This window comes from Suillus plorans (genome assembly GCF_016647745.1).
Source record: "Suillus plorans strain S12 chromosome Unknown HD556scaffold_12, whole genome shotgun sequence".
Taxonomy (NCBI): Eukaryota; Fungi; Basidiomycota; class Agaricomycetes; order Boletales; family Suillaceae; genus Suillus; species Suillus plorans.
The window spans coordinates 679586-701528 of NW_024537396.1; the positions used below are offsets into that span (position 1 = coordinate 679586).

The following is a 21943-nucleotide window of genomic DNA, read 5'->3' on the forward strand; positions in this document are numbered from 1 at the left end:
ACGCCGAAGCAAGGTCAGACGCGCTACTTGGCTAATTCTCGGTCTCTAAACGGTTTCCTCTTATAGTCCTCTCCTGGAGATCTTCAGCAAATCGCCGAGATTCCCATCGTTCTGTTTGGTTGTGACAAAGGCTTTTGTCATTTCCATTGTCACCTGCCGTCCGCTGCCGCAGCAGAGTTTCAACAGCGCGTCTCGACGCGTCTACTCGCCGCACGGATGGCGCCCACTCGAGTCGGTGGGAAGCGGAAAGGTCCCCAAAATCCCACCAAAGAGGCTCGCATTCAAGCTGCCATCCATGATATCTTGACTGGTGTTCATGGCAGCTTTCGCAGTGGTGCCATAGCTCACAATGTAAGCATTTCCTCCACAACTCAATTTTCCTTCAGGTGCCCCCACAGACTGTGCGAGATCGCGTGGCAGGCAAACACCATACTCGACGCTCGTTCCTCAATGAATCCCAAGAAAAAGTACTAGTGGACTGGTGCCACCGTAACTCGGATTCAGCAACCCCTCTACATCCTCGAAAACTCCGTGCTCATTGCTCAAATACTGGAGATGGTGAAAGTTTACTCTGGCAAGAATTGGGTCCGCCGCTTCCTTTCTTGTCATGCAGAATTCATCGTTGCGAAAACCCGAGGCCTGGATCCGAAACGGCTCACTTGGAAGATCCTGACACTCGCACAGCTCTTGCAGATAACTCTCGATTTTCAGCGCTATATGGTTCGAAACGACGCACTGGCAGGTCTGTTGCCGTTGTGTCTGAATTTCCTCGATATCAAGTCACGGGCCCGACATGTCTAGCTTTTATCAATGTACTATGTGATTAGAAAATGTACGCGATTTCGAGAAGTCAATTGAGATAGCTTGTTCCAACCGCTACCACTTTGTATTTTCTTTATCTGAGCAAACAGCAAGTACGTGGACCGTGTCAAAAGCTTGCGTTGAGTACCGAACGGCAAAAGTGAAGGCCATCTTGAGATTGCGAGACAAGTTTGTGAGTGCACATTAAGTGCGTTTTTGAAAACCGAGGGTCACGCAAATTGTTTCGATAACCCGAGGTAATCATCAGTTCAAGCGCATGATATCACTGTATATTAAAAGAACCGTGGTATACATTGGCAGGCAGTGTCTATCGGTCCACCTCACTAAATGGATATACGTTAGCGTACATCGTGTAGAACGAAAGATCAGAAACGCACCCAAACACAAGGTCCTGTTCGGCAACAGCGATAAGCGACGGGAATAACAAAACCACGGGGTACATACCATAGTACCGATGATGGCGACAGCGTCAGCAAGCATGTGCTATAGAAGGAGGAACAGTTAGTGGTTCAATGGTAGGATCATATTTGTTCTCACATCTAGAAAACAAATCGTATCTCAGTCAATGTTTTGAATCAGGTGTGAATAACATACGTCTCATCATGAAGTCTGAACCTGCGAGATGGGCAAAGCCGGGAGCACGAATTTTGCATCGGTATGGGCGATTGGTACCGTCCCTGAATGTCGCTCAATTAATGATTTTTAAACAGAGCGTTAAAATGTTACGCACGAGACCAGGTAAACAGCCATCTCTCCCTTAGGAGCCTCAATGGCGTTGTAAGTCTCACCTGGTGGTACTGAGTAGCCTTCGCTGAAAAGCTATGAAAATGATCAGCAGCAGTCGGATGTAGTTGTGTAGAAGAAGTTACCTTGAAGTGATGAATCAGTGCCTCCATACTTTCTTTCATCGAAGCACGGGGTGGTGGAGCGAGTTTGTTGTCGTCTACCTTGATGACGCCTGTCGGCATTTTGTTCAAACACTGGAGATGAAAATGGTTGAATCTAAAATGATTAATTGACCGAACCTACGAACCTGGTGGATGATGCGCAGTGACTCGCGGAACTCCTGGACTCTGCAAAGGTACCGGTCGTAACAATCACCATTCTTTCCGACCGGGACATCGAATTCAACCTGTGACACGTGAGTAAACGTGGCTGTAAAACACGAAAGTCATACCTCATCATATTTGTCATAAGGCTGCACTTTTCTTAAATCCCAAGGGATACCACTACCTCGTAGCATGACACCCGTGAAACCGTACTCCAGGGCTTCCTTGGCAGTTACTACACCAATTCCGACAGTTCGTTGCTTCCATATTCTGTTACCGGTCACGACTTCTTCGATTTCATCGACACGAGAAGAGAATTGCGTTGCCCATATGTGTATATCCTCCAGGAGACCGTGCGGGATGTCAAAGGCGACACCACCGGGACGGACGTAGGCGGCGTGGAGTCGAGCACCAGAAACACGCTCATAGAACTCCATGAGCTTTTCGCGTTCTTCAAAGCCCCACAAGAAGGGGGTAAGAGCACCAACGTCCATGGCATGGGATAAGACAGCCATCAAGTCTAAAACCAACTTTAAGCACAAGCTTCATAGAGCATTCTGTTTGTGACATACGACTAAGGATACGCGTGATTTCACCAAACATGGTACGAATCCACTTCGCACGTTCGGGAACCTCGATATTAAGGAGCTTTTCGACTGCGAGCGAGTAGCATAGTTCGTTGGTCACTAGAATGGGGTCACTTGAGCACTGGGCAAGCCTCTTATCATAAACCTCACTCACTCATGGAAACATAGTCGAGCCGATCGAAGTAGGGAAGAGCTTGGACATATGTCTTGTACTCGATCAGCTTTTCAGTTCCTCGGTGGAGGAGACCAACATGCTGGAGTGAATCAGCAATCCTGTTCGGGCACTTGTACTGAAATGCATACCGGATCAGCACGCAGAATTTCCTCTCCATTCAATTCCAAGATCATTCGCAGCACCCCGTGAGCAGCAGGATGTTGGGGGCTAAGAATTCAATCAAATTTTGGACGCAACGCAAATATTATAAATGACACTTACCCGAAGTTCACTGATCGGGTGGGTTTATTTGATTCGGTCAAAACAACATTCAAAAGAAATGCTCACCAGTAAAGTGCCGCAACTTCGCGTCTGCTCTTGTCCCGGTCTCTTTCAAAATTTCTGCCGCGCTCATGCCGTGTAAGTCTTCTACCGTATGAGTCTGATACAAATTGTTTGTTCCATTGGTATCGGGTTGTACGACCTCTGGCTGACGACGGGCGACTGAGGAGGAGAATGAGCGCAAAAGGGAGCGCCTCGGCAGCGCAAGTTGCCGCCGCAGGAGTGTACTGGCCATAACCGTCGTCGATGGAGACGAAGGGTGACTTTCTCGCAGGAAGGAGATTGTGATGAGGTTCGTCAACGAAACGCGGCGTAAATCGGCTAGTGCGGTGAACTGAATAAGACACCCCCATGCGAGGGGTCATTTCCACAATATTCACACGTCTCCCCGCAAACCACATGGTGGTGCTGGACTAGTCTTGCTGGCACCTGCACCATGTTTCACGCCAATGGGCTGAGTGCTCTGTTGTGGGCTATATCCATGTTCCTTGGATCTGGCCTTATGGCGCTTGCAGATGAAGCTCCATGCACTTTGCACCATGAAGGCAACTACTACAACCTGAATTCGTTGAAGGCTAGGTATGCCCCAGGTGTAATCATGACATTACATATGTTTAGGCTATCTGTTCTGACAGTCAAGATTATGAGTTCAAGACTCTAGGTGGACATTCTTTCTACCTGAATGTCTGTCGACGTGTGACCACCGAGCCCTGGAGCACTGGAGTTCCCAACAATGTTGACATTGCTGGTCTAGTGCGGAAAGACCACCACGACTTTGCCGTAGGGTACGTAATATGCAGTTCTAACACCATCTCAACAGTTGACCGACAGGATGCAGACTTGTTAATACGACCCTGGAAATGAGGGACACGGGGCTAATGTTGCATCTTTCCAATGGTTCACCCTGCCCTGGGGAAGACAACTTATATGGGAGCTCTTCCATCAGATTTCTTTGTAACCCATCTGTCTACGGAGCTGGTGGGCTGTTATATTTCTTAATGAGGGATGCAGTGATTGAAGTTTCATCCAGGCAAACCGGTGGTGATATCCCAATTTCCGGAAGACGACAACGAAGCCTGCCAATACACGGTTGAGTGGCAAACACATGTGCGGACTTGTGTGCACATCCATCTTCCCTAATTGACAGCTTCCTATTGTGTAGTTTGCTTGTCCCACAGGTGAAAGGGGTCTTATCTCAGGATTAATTGTGTTCTTGGTGATCACGTACGTCATATTGACGAAAACATTTATTTTATTGATGGGCTGAATAAAATTTTCTCAGCATGATGATCCTTCTGATGCTTCTCATTGTTTTCAGCACTCTGTACAACCGGTTTGTCCTGGGAAAACGCGGCTTTGATCAATTGGCCCGGCTTTCCAAAATTCACCTGCTCGAAGTCATGGACTTTTGCATAGAGCTCTTCCAGTCCGCGTTAGACAATGTTCGCTCAAGTGGTAACAGATGGGCAAGATTGACGAGGGACATCAACCCTGCATCCTACCAATGGTCATCAAGGGATGAGGAGCAGGCGATGATGGCTGCTGATCCCCTTGAAGATGAGCATAATCGGGAACTGCAAGATACTAATGTACGGAGAAATGATATGTCGAATGGCACGCAGGGTGTGGATGATTTGGGAACTATACGATCGTGACTCATGTGTACGTTATATGCTGTATCTTTAGGATGGAACTTATTATTGGTCACCACTCACTCGTGCACACCACCAGGTGGTCACCAAACATGATCCAATCATTCCAATCATTCACATGCATGTATGCAGGAGTGGTCGACTCATAATCACTTTTGAACTCTGGAATAGTCGGCGCGTAGGAACGATAATTGTCTACAATCACTATTCCTGAAGAGATGGAAGGAAAAATTACCCAGGCTTCCTCGACCAATATCGGTCTCCAGGAGGGAAGGGTACCGCTACACATCGGCGTTGTATTGCTGAAATACTTCTGAGGCACTGACAGTGGTATCATCTACGCTTTGCACGGCCATGCCTTGAATACACTGGTGATTCTTGGGTTCGGGCCAAATTGCAAGAGAGTTGACACGACGTTATCCTCTATGCAGGGCTTTTCTGACGATCTGCGTCGTATGATCGAGCACCGCAAAGGGCCAGTGGATATTTGAAGTCGGGATTCATGAAGGGAGTGTTTGAGACTACAGGTTGTGATACGTACGATGAAAATCGATTGTCGATGGGAACGAGATCTGAGACATGATTCTAAATTAGTTGCATCAAGAACAAACTGAAACGAACCTATTTACTGAAGCTGTGGTCATCATCGGAACTACATGAACAGTCCTCACCACGGTCAACCGAATCAACGATACCATCGCCTTTATTTGCCACTCTTATGCCTCTTCACTCGTGTTAGCCACCGTCTGCACCTTGCAAACTGGAAGAAGCTCTGAGGGATTTGAGATGCGTATTAACGTCGCCCCAAGTGTCCGCAAGCTGAACGTTAGGGAGCATGGTGAAAATGATGCGAGCGACAGCTTCAGCATTTACTGCCGGAGAGGAGTAATAGCCAATACTTTCTAAAGAGGTGTGTTGAAATGACTCGGTTTTAGGATTGATATCAATGTTCGCGACATCTATTTCTACATGCAAGGCATGCAAGTGGGGACATTGACTGAGCGCTGCGAAAAATCCGCGGAAGGTAACTTGAGGTGGTCGACGATGCGGGTCGGACAACGACAAACTGCAGATCTGAGGCCAACTTGACATGGCTTCGAAAAGAGAGACGTTATCAGGGTTGATGGAGCAACAAACATAAAGCCGAAGGGATCGCAACTGCGTGAAACAAAGAAGCTCCCTAGTCACTGCAAAAGAGTCGGCCGAGGGCTCATCAACTTCTGGATCATCGTCGGAAATGGCAATGTTTTCAAGGGTATTGCATGCTTTGCACTGTGACAGCGCTCGTAAAAGCGGTAGAAGTTCTGCCCCAGGTAAAATGTGGTCGACCAACTCAAATTCTTTTAGCGAGGGGAATTCTGAATGTTGTATGACTGCGATGACGTCTGTGATTGGTGAAAAATAGAACCGAAGAGTTGTAACGTTGAGGAAAGTTGAAAAACTGAGATTGTGCGTGTCCAATCTGGACAGGGAACCCGAAAAGCTTTCTTGATATATCGACACATTAAGAAGGGTAGGGATAGTGGAGAGGTGCTTCCATGCTACCGAGTTCAGCGGGGGACATTGCAGACGTACTAGCGCCTTGCATGAGCGGATGGTTTCACACAGATGTGGAGCCTGTGCCACGATCCCCATTGTCACGATATCCAAGCCCTCCAGAGCAGGGCAGCGGGTCCCGATAGAATGCCGAGCTAAATCTGGTTGAACTAATGCGATATAACAACTACGCAGCGTAGGAGACAGGAAGAAGCGCAAGTATCTTGTGAATATAATCACCCAGGACAATGAAAGCAGGTTTGGAAACACGCATGTGTCGTAGGGGAACGAACGAAGGAGGTGAAATTCATCATCGGATGACACGCTCATGGTGCGCACACGGCAGGAATGACGGAGAAATTGACTGCGCTCGAGCTCAGATAGTGGCTCGATGCCCCGAGACCAGGATTGCTGTGTTGAGATGTTCAGTGAGCGAATGGACGAAAAAGGACATTGATCTCGCGTGGACTCGTCCGCACTAACCTGTGTTGTAGGGTATATCATTGGATGCAACCTTGTTACACAGCCCAGCAGTGGTAGTAACCTATTCATGTCAGACCAAAGAAAATCCATTGCAGGCTCGTAGAAGGTTTTGCATGTAGTTGCAAGCGCTGCAAGAGTTTGTCGAGACAATGGTCTCTCGGCATATGATGGTTCCCCGATTTCATTCACATGCGCGAAGATATGTAAGACAACTTCGGGGACAAGTAGAGCCTGATGCATACTAGTTGTGCGTCGAATCGTAGATGAGGTTGCGGTTATCTGATTTATGTCACAGTAATGCCTGTGACACTGTCAAATGTGATGCGTGATTGTGGAAGCCAGGTGTGGTTGTCGTAGTGACTGTGACACGGTGCTTAGTCCTTCGAGATAATACCATCACCTCCAGATCCCCTGTTCAAGCTTTACCTGGTGACGATCAACTGAAAGATAAACAACTTTCCACTAACGCGACTCCTATGCTCCAACATCCTTGGGACCACATCCGAGTCGCCCAGCTCGGCGACCAGAAAATCACAGTCGCACGGTCAAGAGGCATCATTCACGACAACAAACAATTCCGCCAGACTCGTCTTCAACTAAATCGTGCATAGCCATTAATGCAATTTTCTTCCTTGAACATTGGAGACGAACAAGATTTCAGATTTGATGATATTCTCGCTGATCATTGTTTCCCGCTCTTGAGTCGCGTCCGATCAAATGATTACTCTCAGGTGCATCTGAAGTCCCATCAGGTACGCATATCCTGCTCTCTGTCCAAGTTTTGACGAATATCTATTCGTTTTGACTCAAGGATAGTGCGGTGAGCTATAAGAATGTGTTACTGAGGAATTCAAAACAACCTTATGCTATTTAGGTACCCAATACAAGCCCTACACCCGCGCCTCGACATAGACTGAGGCGCGTAAGAAGACGATTTTCCTCCAAGGCGATTCGATCTTTTGGCAGTGTTCGGAGCGCGAACGTTGAATACCTGCCTCATGACTTCTGTGTACTAAGCAAAACACACATCAGACGACAAGCAGTTTTCTGGCAACATTCCGTTTCAATTACCAACTCAACTCTTGAATCTGGACCAACCGGCACGTTAACGTATCGGTCAACGACTATGCATGACCATCTCAGTCACAGGAGACAGCGTTCAAGCATTCGAACAAGGGTATCTCCCCCATCATCGAAGATAGAGAAACTTTCACGACCCTGGTTCTCTCTCAGCGATGTTCGATAGCCCTATGCCGTCTCTACTCCACGAAGCACCGGTAAGTCATCCACAGAGAGTGCTACCACGCTCCCGTCGAGACCTCCCACTATTTCACATCCCAAGAGTATGGATTCCAGTTCCTTATCCTCACTAATGCCAAGTGTGCAACGGCAACAAGTACTCATCCACCGATGGCTCTCCGCCATGAACGAACACAGTGTACCCAGCAACAAAACTGTGTGAATAGTAGTAGTCGAGACTCGAGACTAACACATAGCATGCTTCTTTTCCCTGGGATGATCAATCTGATCTTTGACGGAAGTAACCTCACTCGATGCATGACATGATCCTTGCAATGTCCTGACATATTCACGGATACCAGGTGGACTTTCGATCACATGTGTGGGCTGGAGTGCTAGTGGCATGTGAGATCCCATCATCAATAGTGCCATTTCATGAAGAATTCAATCCAAAATGGAGGACGACGATCCAGATGCGTTGGTGTTGGAGGTCTTCACGCGCCGAAGACGCGTGTTCGAACATCTTACAGGTCACGCCCAGAACAGCTACCCTTGTCTGTATAGAGGCGAAGTAGTCCAGTCATCGGCTTCTGATGAGGACATTCCTCAGCGCATAGTACTCATCAGCGTTGGCGTATGATTAATTGCGTGCGTTCTCCCACCTTATTTATTAAATCACTTTGCGTGTAGCGTCTACCCGTGGCTATGCGCAACTTGTTGGCTAGAAAATAAATTTCGATATCTCAGACTTTGAGCCTGCATATCTCTCTGATATTGACCTAGCCGTGGCTTCGATTTATCTCCCAGCCCATTGATTCGGAGCCAAAGGCGACCGCTCCTAATGTGTACAGGTGCTTTGTTGGTAAGAATTACTTACATTCAAGGCGTCAAACCGTACTCAGATGACCATGCATTTAAAGTGCGACTTTACAAAGTATGGAAACGTACTTGCGGCATGTCGTCCACTGCGGGTCGCGACGTGCATCCAGGACTCTGGACACCGATAATCATGATAATTCGATACTGGACTACCGGTGGCGAAGTAGGGGTGCAACGCACGGCGAACTGGATCAGCATGCAGTGGTGGAAATTTCTGTGCCTTTGCGATTAAAGGCGGACCTATCGCGATCTTGTAACGAAACGATCGAATGAGATGATGTTGTCTGTGTCGGATCATGTGAAATCTGTTTACTGTCTTACGCGAATCGTAGTGGGGGCGTTCTTAATGTCTTTTCAGCATGCAGCACCGAAATATATTAGTACTTAGTACTTACGAAGCGCTTTGCCCTGACAGAATAGACAGATCATAGAGGAATGGAATGGAATGGAAGTTGAAATGAATTTGGCCATAGTTTACGCTCGGCTCGATCGTCACATACGGCCGGCATCAACTCTGGGATACCACGGCAATTTCCGATCACCCTCGATCCCTCTCGGCTGAAGCTCCAGAGCTCCAGTTACCAAACTCATCACCATGCGTCTATCACTCCTCCTTGCATTCATCCTCCCCTTCGCAGTATCCGCTTCTTTCCAGGAGCAAATCATAATCCCACCAATGCCGCAAACCAACGCATCACCGTTCACCAGCTCCCAGCCCACGCTCGCAGACCTGCTGACTATCGAATCTTCAGCGAGCATTTATTACTCGTATGCTCGAGAAACGGAGTTTTCGTCTAGATTCTCTTCTGAGTCTGTTTGGTTTACGATACTCGTACCGACGAACAAGGCTGTCATGGCACTGGCACATAAACCGTGAGTATGACAATCGTGTGTATACGGACATGATTAAATGTGTGGCTTGGCAGACACCAAGGTCCGGAGCCGGTAGAGCCTCGTATTGGGATATCAGAACAAGAGTTGGATGAAAGCTCTAAGAGAAATGTAGAGCGATGGGTCTCTGCCCACATCATTCCTGTAAGTTATTTATTGTCGCCTGTCGAATCCTGCCTCATACATCCGTCAAGTCTCGTATCTCTTTATCTGATATCCCTGTTTCGTATGAAACGCTGCAAGATGGGAAACTCGTTACCTTCAACCCTGTTTCCAACACAAGGCCCGACTCGCCAGAGTGGATGCGGGTGACTTTGGAGGATGGAGTGCGCATAATTGGGATGAAGGAGGTCAGTTTAGCCATCTTTTATGCACTGCGTTCTGCGTTGTTGATTTTATACTCAACAGGCACAGAACGGCGTATTGTATCTGATAGATGGTACCGTCGTCCCAAACTGATCACAATCTCGCTCGACATATAATATATCATATTGTACGACCTTGACGTGTTTGCGAGCTGTTCCCTCTGAATTTTTAGAGTCCATAACTGGACAACGACTGATAACATTGTGACAACAGTGACGACAAAGTGATGCTACAAACGAAGGTGGGTGTAGAACGGTTACAGATGCGATGATGCGTTTGGATTGGTAAAAGTAAAAGAAGTTGTTACAATAGAGCTGAGCTGCTGTTCGATGGATCATGCGAGGAATTCTAGCTGGGCTTGACATAATGACGAAAATTTGATTGATTAACGCACATGATCCGCTCTCCATTCCGTGCTGAGAGCAGCAGCGAGCGGGGAAACAGGAGGCTTGACAACGGAAGTTGATGTGCACGGTATATATGGTGGAAAGAAGAAGCGAGGAAATTGATAGCGACGCAAATAAGCAGGCGTGAAATTCGATATCGAGAGAGTTGAGTGCGAAGATTGTTCGTGCAAGTGAGGCTGAGATGAAGACGGCGATGCGTAGTATACGATTACGGTTGCGAAATTGCGAATGCGACTTGAGACTTGATGATATTGATGTTGATGCGATTAGAACTGCTTTTGTTATTGCAATGCGAGACAGATGAGCTTTTTCTGGTACTTTTCCGAGATTAATGGTGGAGATGGGCCAGCCAGGTATTGACCGAAGTATTGCCTGTTATAAGAGACATTTTCAAATCGAGGAAGCGAAGACGCCGTGGATGAAGACGAGACGAGATGGGAAGAGAATATTGCAGTGGAGAGAATGCAGGACAGGGAATCTTCTCAATAGCCATAATAGGCACGCTAGACACGAGTCAGAATAAAAAAAGAGGTAGAAATGAACGATCGAACCATTCTATCACTGCGGACGGATCAGAATTCACATCAACAAAGAAGGAAGCAACGCATAGATAAAGCTTACAAGAGCCATATCACCTTCGACCCTGTCTTACAGCCGCGCAGGGTCACAATATGGCCGCGAATGCAGTCATAGAGCGTGGTGCGCTGGTCCTTGTCCGCCTACAAAAGAACATGAGGCTGACAGTAGACACTAACGGCAACACGGCGTACCTGAGGCAACGTGCTAGCAATCAGTTGACTACCAGTGACCGACAGCGCTAAGTCCACGATCATCGCTCGACGGCCACTTTTGTGAGATCAGTATCGTAATAGAAAGCGATCACAAAGTTCTTACCCCTTCGCAGGTTCGCACATCCGCTTAACAATCCTGTCTAGAGTTTCGGGTCCTGTTTCCTTGAGAGCCTTCGTAACAGACTTGTACCCCTGTTCGTTTGTGGCATAATCCAGGAGGTCAGACATGATATGGTCCAGGCACATTTGACGGTGTTTCGGAGACCCGTGCTCTAGAACTAGATAAAAGAAGCAACGGTAAGACACCAGGAAGAGGTCCGTAATAGTAGAAGCACTTACTGTGTTGAATGCAGTACGAACCCCACTGGTTCTTTGCAATCTCACCGAACACGGTAGGTCCTTGATTGAGCAGCTCATCGATGATGCCGTCTTTAGCGGACTCTTCAAGGTTCTCAAATGCATGCTGTAGAGCATGAGAAATAAGTTATATGACATGCACCGACATCCTCACCTGGACAACGAGTGATCCTGTTTCGTGGCAAGCGAGAGACGCCCATTTCCCTTTAAGGGACTTGTTGACGCTATATACATTTGTCAGAACGGTATTGACCCTCCAGCCAGAAATACCCTGACAATGCGAAAATCGGAGGCGCGGGGGCCGTCCATGTCAATTCCATGATCTGGATACATGTTGGTTAGGTTTCAACGGCATGCAAGTCATAACAGATCTCTTACTTTACTCCAGACATGAGACGCGTGCTTGTTCACCAAAGTCAATGCAGGGTCCCCGAGGAGAAGTTCGGAAACGATCAGGAGGCGAATATCCTCCTCACAATCAAGTGCCTTTTGAAGGACGTGACATCCGTAACAGTTGGTCGCAAGGTCGACGACACGCCCCCTATTTACAATTAGGGATGTTGTTTAACGAAGGTGGTCGTAAGCCGAGAGCATACCTCATGCAGTTGACTATCTTCTTCCTTTCTTCGGGGGTCGCCGCAGCTTCAAGACATCTTTGGACTGCCCAATTTCCGAAACTAGCGGTTAGGAATATCAATATCAGGTTTAATTAGACCGTGTCTATGGTTAGGACACTAACCGATGTGACATCATCTCGAAACCGCGTGCACAGATAGCATCGACAATCTTGTGACGTTCCTCAAGATCGGCAACCTTGAGCTTCTGTTGCAAAAAGATAGAAGCCTGCTGGTCAGAGGACTTTATGATGCGTGCCACAAATACGTTGTATGGAGGAGATGATGATGGATGCAAAAGCGAAAGGAAGTTGATCGGCTATGAAAGGAACGTAAGTGCATATGCGATGGAAACAGAGTGGCGAAAGATAGCCTCACCTCGTGAGCATGAACTCCGTTTTGACGAGGTGGGAACGACGGCTGAGATGGCGAAGTCCTAAGAGAATTATCTCCGACCGTGACGCCAGAGGGATAGTCGCTGCCAAGCTTCTCCTCAACTCTCAACCATTCGGAAGGGGCGGATAGCTGCTGTGGTTGCCGCCAAGAACCTCTTGATAGTTCTGGATGGTTGAGGTGAGCGAAAGCACTATCATAAAACTGCTGGGAGCTCAAAGCTGGAGAAGAATTCTCAGAAGACTGCTCAAAATAAGGCAACGGGCTAGGGGGCAGAAGGTTCGAAGAAGGAACGCTAGAAAAACGCTGGTGTACATTATGGGACATAAATTCGTGCGCCCTCAACGGCGAGCCGTTGTCAAACAGAAGGGACGAAGGAGATAAAGTAGAGTGCGAAGGCGCTAGTTCATGAGGTGGATTGATCTTCAAGTCAAAAGAAGTTTTCGCAGGAGAAAGATCTGTAGGCGTAAGGAGCGCAGATACAGTAGAGCTCGGAGAAAAATCCGGAGAGCCGGTCGATACATTCTTGGAGTCGGGAATTTGTGGACGAGAAGGCTGCTGAGCATAAAGAGCGGGAGAGTTCAGATTAAGAGCGCGTAAGAGTTGCTCGACATGCTAGTTAGTCGTTTTAATCAGCATATATGCGCTTTATTTCGATAAGATCGACTCACACTATCGTCAAAATCGGGACTCTGTTTTTTCCTACCGTCACCGATCGCACCTATGTCTCTTTTGCGAGGCATACCGACAAGGCCGACAGGACCGAAGACATCTTCACTTCCGTTACCTGAGACGAAGAAGTTCCGGCCATTCGGAACACAACCGGAGCGCTGCAGCTCCTTCTCAGCGTCACGAGAGAAAGAGTCTATAGCTTTTGGCCACATCGAATCCAGCAGCTGAGGCTGGGGAGCCCAGATGGACGCAGCAGTGGTCCTGGAACGCGGTGGACTATATTCATGACTAAAAGAAATGAACGACTGGGCATTATCGGTACTCTGCATGACGGTAGGTGGGGGAAGGATTGTGGATGATAGTGGACACGAAGAAAGAGGGAAATATGGAGACGACGAGTTTTTATGTGCCCATCGACCCCGCGTTCTGTGACGACGTCAAGGAAAGCAGTCACATTCCATTTTCAGACGTGATTTGACCCGTTTTGGCAATAGGTTCTTCTGCTTCGATCCCGCCACACCTCTTGATTGACAGGCATTCACCAAGAACCCCGGTTAATTAGATGGATATAGGAGGTACGACCACTGGTTCATTTTTTCAAAGCGTCGTATGATCCACTAGACCACATCCATCCAACATCCAAAACGCTGCGGAAAGTTGTGTTTCTTGACCTCAGGCAGTCGGTACGATGCTGCCTAGACCATTGATCAATCACAAGATCACAATCAACCTCAAGGGAAGCACAGGAATCAAGGGACCTGAAAGAGACGATCAGATTGGAACAACATATTGTGATTTCTATGCAACAAGTACCGTATGCGCGCGTACCAATCAATCGGCAATGTGCGTTCACACATCTGCAGGAAAGAACCGTGTTGTAGAACGAATCACAACAGTTACGAAGGCTGCGTTCGGATGTAAAAGTCGCAAGATAAGACCTTGGCTATTATCTGAAGCAAGTCAAACAGACGACGACGACATGGCTATGATCTGAAGTGAAGCAAATCCGAGTCAAACATTATAACAGCAACAGGCAGCATCATACAAGAAACTGTAAGATAAGAGTCCTTGACTGTAATCTGAATCAAGCCAAACAGACAACGGCAACAGGTAGCGTTAATACAAAATGACCAGTACAATCCGATCCACCGATAAACGATACCAAGTGCACCATCGCATCATCGATATGTACAACGAATCACAAAGCCTCGTCACATCTGGAAGGATCGATAGCAATGAGATTTGAGCTCAATCAGAGTGTGGAGAACTTACAAGGTCACTGATCATAAACCCTCTTTCTCGCAAGAAGAATAAGGCTTGACAAAGAGAACCGCCTAGTCTGACCCCATCGGCAAATGATATCAAGCGCTTCACTGCGCCGTCGATCTGTACCGCGATTAACTAGACCTCATCGATCGACTCGGGAAAGACTAGTCGCCAAAGGTCTGTAACGCATCTCTAAACCAACTCAAGCGTCAGTCACAAGTCGTTCAGAGGCAAGTATAGCTCACCATATTCTGCGGGTGAAAGACTCCGAACAAGACCAGCAGTCTTTGCAGACAATTCTACAAAGAATCGTGAGACCTCGTCTCTCGATTCTGGGAAGGACCGACACTGGAAGCCTTATCCACACGAACCAACGGTCACCGATCTGGACGGATTCGCAAAGCAGAATGGACGATAAGAAGAACACCAGTCTAGTCTCATCAACAGACGATGTTTAAAATGAGTCTTTGCATTACACTCTGCAAAGAATCATTAAACCTCTTCTGTTGAATCCGAAAAGACTGAAGGCCCTGATAGTCGCCAACGATTCGGAATCCTCAATGACATGAAGACCACCACAATCTGATCCATCAACGCACGATTGTTCAATCTATCATCTCCCTGGAGACGAGATTAAAACCTCATCCATCGATCGACTCTGGGAATGATTGAAATGTGTGAATCCAAAGTCAGCCACCAACTCAGCAAAGGTTTAATATAATCCTGAAAACTCCACCGGAAGGAAGAAGCGGGAGCATGAGAGTGAAAATCCATCAGATACTAACCCTCCCAGGAAAGACCGAACCGAAGACAATTCTATCGATGATCAACAGCACAGGAAGCCACCAATCACCCACACGACAAAAAACAAACCATATGATGTGTACTCGGGAAAACCCGAGTCGAAGTCGAAGCTGCCTGTAACAAAACGCAAGAATAAGTGCCCCATCGGTCAGTAACATCAATAGAAGCTTGAGGCATGAGCCCAAAGCCCAAAGCCCCAAAGAGAAAGCCCACCAATCTCCCCACATCATGATAAAACCACGCACCCTGTTTTCGCGCCCAGTGGCGACTCACGGATCAACACAGCGCACGTCGTGATCGCGAGCCAAACAAGAAACAAGAACACTCGTCCAATAGCACAACGACAACTGTATCAAACGGTAACATGAATTTAGCCTTCGCGCATATCCCCGGTGAGCCAAATCAGAATATCACCAAATGACAGGGTGTGCATACGGGAAGACCCGCCGCCCTTGCAGTAGTAAGAAGGAGATAGGAAATAGGAGCGTGTGTGTCATGGCGGCGAAGTTTGAACAGGTAAACGCTCCGGAAAACCCCGAGCCGACGCGTCTCTACTAAGGTCGGTCACCATCGCCAAACAACAGTAAGAGGACTAGGTACAAGCCCACCAATCACCCCCACGCGAGCAAATCAGAACATAGGATACTCCGGGGAACACCGAATTCGAAGGAAGGCTTCTGACTGTGAACCCCATCGGTCCGACGCTGGCCGTTGCCGCCACCACCGCCGCCACCGCCACCACCACCATCACTGAATGACGACGGCGACACCGCCCCCATTAGAATGCAAACGCCAGCGACGACTAAGCACTAAAGGCAAATACAAGGACAAACACGAATTAGCCTTCATACTATACTTGAGAACTTATCTCCACTGTGAGTCACGGCATCAACGAACTATATCCAAGTCAAGGCAAATCTCACCGACGACCGCCATATAACGGTAAGGTCTTGCCGATATTGATGCCCCCTGACCTAGTAATAGAAAGTAGAAAGTCAGTGTAGCCGTCGGTACGCGGTATCATCTCATCATACAATACATAAACGAAAGGCCCGTTCGTACGCATCATACATAACCTGACGCAGGTAATAGGTAAGGTCACACATAAGGAAAGAAGAAGGTTTTTAAAAAACAAAAACAAAACAAAAAAGCATAAAAGGAAAAACGGAAAACAGCCTGCCAAGGCCATACAGTCCAAATACGCCACATCAGGTGCGGACTATATGATAACGATCACAACTCACACGGATATCAAGAGACTGCGCCTCAGGCCCAAGACTGAATTACCCCGTGTTCCGATTGAATGTTTTGGGTGACGGAGACCTGACTGGCGGCATCTTTGGGATTAGTAACTCATTGTGCGCGGTAAGTCACAAGTCCAAGACTAAAGGCCCAGAATCTAGACCTAGTAACGGGTATCTCACGCACGTTCCGAATAGCTGCGGATCTACAGAGACAATGAAACTGTTCTCGTCAGCGTGGACGGCGCTAACGGGAGACGCTAAGAGAGCCGTCACGGTACACACATACTTTTACATACATCCTTAAACCTCGGAAGACGATTATCAATAATCAAAAATGGCATGATATTGACTGAGGTGTCACGTCAATAGCGGCTGGGTGTACGTCAATGATCGATGCATGGACGGATGGCGCATGGGTGAAGACGAGCTCGACGGAGATGAAGTAGTAAACGCGCATTTAAGATTGGCTTTGGTTTGGAATGAATGATATTGTGAATGTGAAAAGGATTTCAGTGAGATAGGATGGTGGTGGGAACGGCAATGGGAACGGGAAACGGGATGTAGTAATGGGAACGGGAATGGGATGGAATGGGGATGGAACGAGATGAAGATGGCGTTGAACGGGAATGAGATGACGATGGACGGGAAAGAAAGCCTTGCTCCTCATCCTAAGAATCAGCCAATATTTGAAATCCCGGTCCTGCCAGATACAAGACACCGCGAGTGCGTGACAGCCAGAGACAAGCGATAAAAGGTTCAACGTTCTACGAACCCTGGGAAAAGTCGACTCAAACCCAAATGACCCTTGCTCCACCCGCCACTCATCTCACTCATCAGGCCTAGAACCAGGGAAGGCTTGCGACGTGTACGGATTCACAGGCCGGGCCGCCCAGTACGGGCGTTAAAGCAAATGCTTAAAGTTAAGTGACGGTACGCCCGTACCGGACGCGAGAACACGACTCAGGAGGACTCAGCGCGGGGGAAAGTTATAAATGATACCACGGGCGGGAGAACATTTAGCTGAAGGCACGAGCCAGGGAACAGAGGACCTGAGGGCTGTTCACTTGAGCGCATGGGTGCTGATATGAGGATAACCTAACTTGGGTCAACTCAACTCTAACATTGATTTAGTTTTGGAACCCCGGTGGAGAAACACCGTCGGGATGGGCGAGGCCAGGCCCACGAGAATAGCGGAGTTGAGAGTTAATTCTGTGCCGTATACAGTAAGATCCGCGTCAGTTTTGAGGGTGGTATCGAATGGTGTATGTGGAGTGGCGAGTGCTGGAATCAAGCTGGAGTGGAGCAGAGATCATAGAACTGGTCTAGGAGGGCCATACACGTTCATTGCATGCTGGATGTTGTGGAGCGAAAGTTAAATACAATCCAGGCACGAAATGATCGCGGTAAGATGGATGAACTGTACAGCCCAGGAAGATGAGAAAAATAGATTACGATGTTGAGAGTTCAAGGAGTGTGATACAAAGTTGTAACCAAAAGGATTACCGGTAATACTGAGTATGCGATATGAAGGCAGAACACGCACTGTGCCAGTAGATGAATGAGTAATAGGGTCAGGATGACCGCTGGGGATAGCTTTGGATATGTTTTATGGCGGAAATGAAGGGATGAGGAGGAAAGGAAGAGGAGCCGAGAAGTGAACCGAAATGGGAAAAAAGAGAGGGCTGGAGGGTCCGATCGTGATCGCCGTGGATATGCGGCCTCTAAATTGAGCCGGGGCCGGGATAACGGTCTTACGGAGATAATAATTGTTTGTGTGTATGCAAGGTACAAGGGTTTATAAACGTAAGGATGATTATTATTGGTTGAGAAGAAACGGCGTTCATGAACCAGTTCAAAACGGGTTGACAGACGCCCATATGACGAAATGGATCGGAATCCCCGATCTCTGGGTTATCACGGAGATATCAACCTACTTATATTATAATACAATTCCTCTCACACAAAAATCAATATACCCCCCCCCCCCTCATCATGTTCATCCAGTCCTCTTCCCTTTGCAACCTACCACATGAAATATTCGAGAATATCGTCCTAGAACTCATCTCAGACGATGGCCCCATCCTCCCTCTTCTCCAATCTTGCAAACAAATAAATAATATCCTCGGTTTCCCGCAAAATACCCATCTATACTCTCGCATCTTTCGCTATAGATTCAACTCAGCCGCATCAGTCAGACGACTCGGTGCTCGTACTCACCACTCTCGCCATCTTGCTCACCAGTTGGCGTGGTATTCCACGGCCTTAAAATGCATTAGAAGGGGAGATATTTACGATAACGGCGTCCTAGACGCTTTCTGGGCTTCTTTCGCACTCATGTCTGAGAACGACGGAAAGAATCGTCATCTCCTCGAGGCAGCAGGTCTCCCAGATTTCGTAGACGAGTTTGTTCGCAAACGCCTATACGAAGATTGCGCTAACACCAATGGCTGGCCCAACGAATCCTCCATAAACTGTCTTGCGTTATGGTTGCTTTGGTTCACCAGTACAGAGGGCATGTCTTCCTATCTTTCCTCGACGCCTTTCTCACACTAAACCCTCAGAGCGTCTCAAAGCCGAGTCTACTGTCCGACGCAACGAGATAATCAGACTCGTCCTCCCTTTTGTCATCGTTCCCTTTCGCGTAAGCCACTTTCAATCGTCCAAGTATACCTCATAACGCTCCCCTAGTACCCCTCAGCTCATGCCCCCCACAACCACTTCACCATGCCCCTCACAGAAAACTCGAACGGCCACCTCCGTCAATCCGTTATCCCCGCACACGGCACCTTCCCAATCTATCGTGCCGGCAGAGCTCACACAACCCACTTCTACGACCGCACAGACCTCGAAATTGGCATTCCACTCGCTTCCACCGCTGCGAAGTTGATCTTCTTCTCACGTCGCCAAGTAACACCTATCGGAATCCCAATCCATCTCCCACTCACTCGTCAACATGCTTTTCAACTCGGTTTTGGCGACCAAATCGGCCCCACTCAAGAAGACGTCCACGAACTCAACCAACATAAAGTCGTCAAGCACCCTTCTCTTGCCATCACCGACTCTACCCCAACTCCCAGTTCCCAACTCGATGACGACTGGTACCGCCTCACAGACTGCATCTATCCAATGCAAAGATCTTCCCTCAAGAACACGCATTACACCTACGGCTCTGCAACAGGTCTCTGGCAAGGTCGTATATTAGTCCCCACCGATAATGCATTCGCCGCAATCCTCCAGCACGTTCAAATGCCGGAAGAATTCACAGAACAACAGCTCTTCCTGAACGCTTACCCTCTCTTCATGCGCCTTCGTGAATATCACTGCGTGGACCCCCAGGACCCTGCCCCAACTGGTGGGGCGGATGATGGGTTTGATGATGGCATTTCGAACGCTTGGATACCCAGGGGCGTGCATTTACACGAGGATTTGGTGAGTCGCTTTCTTTTCACTAATGTGATACCGATCCTAATACTGATTATCGACCACAGTCCGAAGGCAAACTCAAACTCCAACATCACGATCGCACATACACATACGAAGCTTATCGCCCAGGCATAGCAAATTCTCACGACGAAGCCACTTGTCGCGGATGTCAATACCGCGGGACGTGCAACATCGTTTATAGGGAGCATGATGATCAGTTCTTGGCCGAGCGGTCTCCTCAGGGTGATGAGAGCGATACAGATGCTGATGTTGATGTGGGTGACGACGATGGTCAATTCCTACAAGACGCTTCTACGCGGTACGATTCAGTCATCGACGACATCTTTCGTCAGAAAGATGATGAAGCGATGGACGAAGACTCAGACACCGAACTTGCGTCTGCATCAGACTACGAGAGCGACGAGGAGGAGTATTGTGTGGAGAGGAAATGTAACGGTGTGCTTGATATCGCACTCGTTGGCGAGGTAAGCCTATTCCCAAACCCATCTTCTACCACCTAATTCATCCCTCACAGACCGACTTTCAACATGGCCAGGCGTGGAACCACTACAAATTCTATGGCCGCGTCCGCGAATGGGACGGACTCGTCGCGCTCGTTCGTATCCCTGCACACCAGCACTCACATCCTGCGGTCGGACTCGGATTGTGGGTATTCAGCGGGTATATTGTTGGAGGACAAAATTTCGTGGGGACGTGGCGGGCACTGGGGGAGGTGAACCCCGTTACCCCTACCCTTGAGAGTGCGTTTGCCATGACAAGGAGGGAGGAGGGGTCGTGAGGGGGTGATGCGGAGAGGAGGGTTTGCGATACGTTACCGAGGTTTCCAGGGCCCCTCATACCCCGCATGCCGACAATCCAGGACCCAAGAACCACGACTAAGAAAGCACTCATCAAGACATGACACGCCACGCCACGCCATCCATTGACCTGACCTGTCTGGCACCACAAACCTAACTTTATTCTTTCCCGATGTCCCGCGTTCTATCCCCTCGCCTTGCAGCGCTGTGTATATCAAAGCTCCATCCGAATACGCTGACACACTGTACTATCACCATCAACGACGTCGACTCGCCGCGGGTGTTAGATATACCCTTGCGTTTTTTTTCCCACTTCAATTACTTGCATACATATATACGTACGTACATATCATGGTTCGTCATCATTTCATTTCGTTCCCTCTCGGTTTTGGTTGGTTTTACACATGCCACTATCTCACATGTTGCTTCGCTCGCTGACTGTTTCGTTCACATCGCATTGCTTCCATACATGACTTTGACACTGACTACCGCACTCGCGCACGCACACTTCGAGACTCTTGTACCATTCATTTCCCCTTCTTAATTGTAGTTTACACCTTGTTCATTTAGTACTTCATCAATCAATGTTTTTGTTTTTGTGTTCACGTTGACGGTGGGAGCTTGGGACAGTCTTATCTTATCTACAGCCTGAGCACACGCTTCAGGCCTGCCTCGTCACTCGCTTCTAAACAGTTCACTCGTACCGGTGTTCTAGCTCCATAACGCTGCTATCTACACACGCTGGTCACGGCGTCTTATAAAACTCGGATAGCTTGTCATGCCAGCTACTTCATTAATATTGAGACGTGTATTCAGTCATCAGCCTCAGGCTGTCGCGACTTCGCACCCGACCGGCGTCTAATTAACTCGAAGTTGGACTTGGCCTTTTTACTTATCTCGCATCGGTAAGTGTTGCGCCATCGTTACCATGAGAGTACTAGTACTTACCAGTACTTTGAATTCAAGTTTGACGTCGATGATTATGTATCACGTCACTGCACAGGATCTTCTGCGCCGGCGCTGTCAGCTGCGGCGTATGATCATATGTACCTTGAAACTTGAGCTTGAAGCAAAGCATTGTCCGATTCGGAGGAGAGCCAGAAACCCAAAGCAAATGCTTCTGGTGTCTTTTACTGTGACTGCCCTCGATCCTG

The 21943-nt window shown here is 48.2% G+C and overlaps 6 protein-coding genes across 6 annotated transcripts; 3 read left to right on the top strand and 3 right to left on the bottom strand.

The window, feature by feature from the left end:
* Positions 1-1384: 1384 nt before the first annotated feature.
* HD556DRAFT_1232107 (Ndufs2, NADH:ubiquinone oxidoreductase 49 kd subunit) lies at positions 1385-3189 on the bottom strand (the record flags this gene model as incomplete). Its single annotated transcript, XM_041297484.1, has 10 exons — positions 1385-1499; positions 1553-1641; positions 1692-1802; positions 1856-1954; positions 2000-2391; positions 2444-2557; positions 2613-2712; positions 2762-2840; positions 2895-2904; positions 2961-3189. The coding sequence occupies 10 exons, from the start codon at positions 3187-3189 to the stop codon at positions 1385-1387; spliced, it is 1338 nt and encodes a 445-aa protein (XP_041163560.1).
* Positions 3190-3390: 201 nt separating this feature from the next.
* Positions 3391-4609, top strand: HD556DRAFT_1440088 (mannose-6-phosphate receptor binding domain-containing protein; the record flags this gene model as incomplete). Its single annotated transcript, XM_041306061.1, has 6 exons — positions 3391-3533; positions 3590-3739; positions 3793-3932; positions 3985-4061; positions 4117-4178; positions 4237-4609. 6 exons carry the CDS (start codon positions 3391-3393, stop codon positions 4607-4609), a joined length of 945 nt encoding a protein of 314 aa, XP_041163561.1.
* Positions 4610-5010: 401 nt separating this feature from the next.
* Positions 5011-6916, bottom strand: HD556DRAFT_168404 (uncharacterized protein). The gene has a single exon (XM_041309782.1). It carries the CDS (start codon positions 6863-6865, stop codon positions 5342-5344), a length of 1524 nt encoding a protein of 507 aa, XP_041163562.1. The 5' UTR covers positions 6866-6916; the 3' UTR covers positions 5011-5341.
* Positions 6917-9270: 2354 nt separating this feature from the next.
* Positions 9271-10188, top strand: HD556DRAFT_1350117 (uncharacterized protein). Its single transcript, XM_041302346.1, has 4 exons — positions 9271-9616; positions 9670-9778; positions 9829-9984; positions 10043-10188. The coding sequence occupies exons 1-4, from the start codon at positions 9339-9341 to the stop codon at positions 10091-10093; spliced, it is 594 nt and encodes a 197-aa protein (XP_041163563.1). The 5' UTR covers positions 9271-9338; the 3' UTR covers positions 10094-10188.
* Positions 10189-10977: 789 nt separating this feature from the next.
* Positions 10978-13683, bottom strand: HD556DRAFT_168548 (armadillo-type protein). Its single transcript, XM_041309783.1, has 11 exons — positions 13234-13683; positions 12548-13177; positions 12295-12488; positions 12152-12232; positions 11934-12096; positions 11832-11878; positions 11710-11779; positions 11538-11661; positions 11302-11476; positions 11178-11253; positions 10978-11126 (listed from the first exon to the last, which is right to left on the bottom strand). Exons 1-11 carry the CDS (start codon positions 13561-13563, stop codon positions 11025-11027), a joined length of 1992 nt encoding a protein of 663 aa, XP_041163564.1. The 5' UTR covers positions 13564-13683; the 3' UTR covers positions 10978-11024.
* Positions 13684-18508: 4825 nt separating this feature from the next.
* HD556DRAFT_168687 (uncharacterized protein) lies at positions 18509-20866 on the top strand. The gene is made up of 5 exons (XM_041309785.1): positions 18509-19060; positions 19110-19189; positions 19237-19977; positions 20037-20456; positions 20507-20866. Exons 1-5 carry the CDS (start codon positions 18541-18543, stop codon positions 20768-20770), a joined length of 2025 nt encoding a protein of 674 aa, XP_041163565.1. The 5' UTR covers positions 18509-18540; the 3' UTR covers positions 20771-20866.
* Positions 20867-21943: the final 1077 nt, after the last annotated feature.

What these genes read in the sequence shown, in the direction of transcription:
- HD556DRAFT_168548 (XM_041309783.1), bottom strand. Translation starts at nt 13,563, where the DNA reads ATGCAGAGTACCGATAATGCCCAGTCGTTCATTTCTTTTAGTCATGAA. An exon ending in TTCGAGATGATGTCACATCG is followed by an intron (nt 12,233 to 12,294) that starts GTTAGTGTCCTA and finishes CCTAACCGCTAG; the next exon opens with TTTCGGAAATTGGGCAGTCC. An exon ending in TTGCTAGCACGTTGCCTCAG is followed by an intron (nt 11,127 to 11,177) that starts GTACGCCGTGTT and finishes GTTCTTTTGTAG; the next exon opens with GCGGACAAGGACCAGCGCAC.
- HD556DRAFT_1350117 (XM_041302346.1), top strand. Translation starts at nt 9,339, where the DNA reads ATGCGTCTATCACTCCTCCTTGCATTCATCCTCCCCTTCGCAGTATCC. An exon ending in ATGGCACTGGCACATAAACC is followed by an intron (nt 9,617 to 9,669) that starts GTGAGTATGACA and finishes GTGGCTTGGCAG; the next exon opens with ACACCAAGGTCCGGAGCCGG. An exon ending in TCTCTGCCCACATCATTCCT is followed by an intron (nt 9,779 to 9,828) that starts GTAAGTTATTTA and finishes ACATCCGTCAAG; the next exon opens with TCTCGTATCTCTTTATCTGA.
- HD556DRAFT_168404 (XM_041309782.1), bottom strand. Translation starts at nt 6,865, where the DNA reads ATGCATCAGGCTCTACTTGTCCCCGAAGTTGTCTTACATATCTTCGCG.
- HD556DRAFT_168687 (XM_041309785.1), top strand. Translation starts at nt 18,541, where the DNA reads ATGTTCATCCAGTCCTCTTCCCTTTGCAACCTACCACATGAAATATTC. An exon ending in TGCATTTACACGAGGATTTG is followed by an intron (nt 19,978 to 20,036) that starts GTGAGTCGCTTT and finishes TATCGACCACAG; the next exon opens with TCCGAAGGCAAACTCAAACT. An exon ending in ATATCGCACTCGTTGGCGAG is followed by an intron (nt 20,457 to 20,506) that starts GTAAGCCTATTC and finishes CATCCCTCACAG; the next exon opens with ACCGACTTTCAACATGGCCA.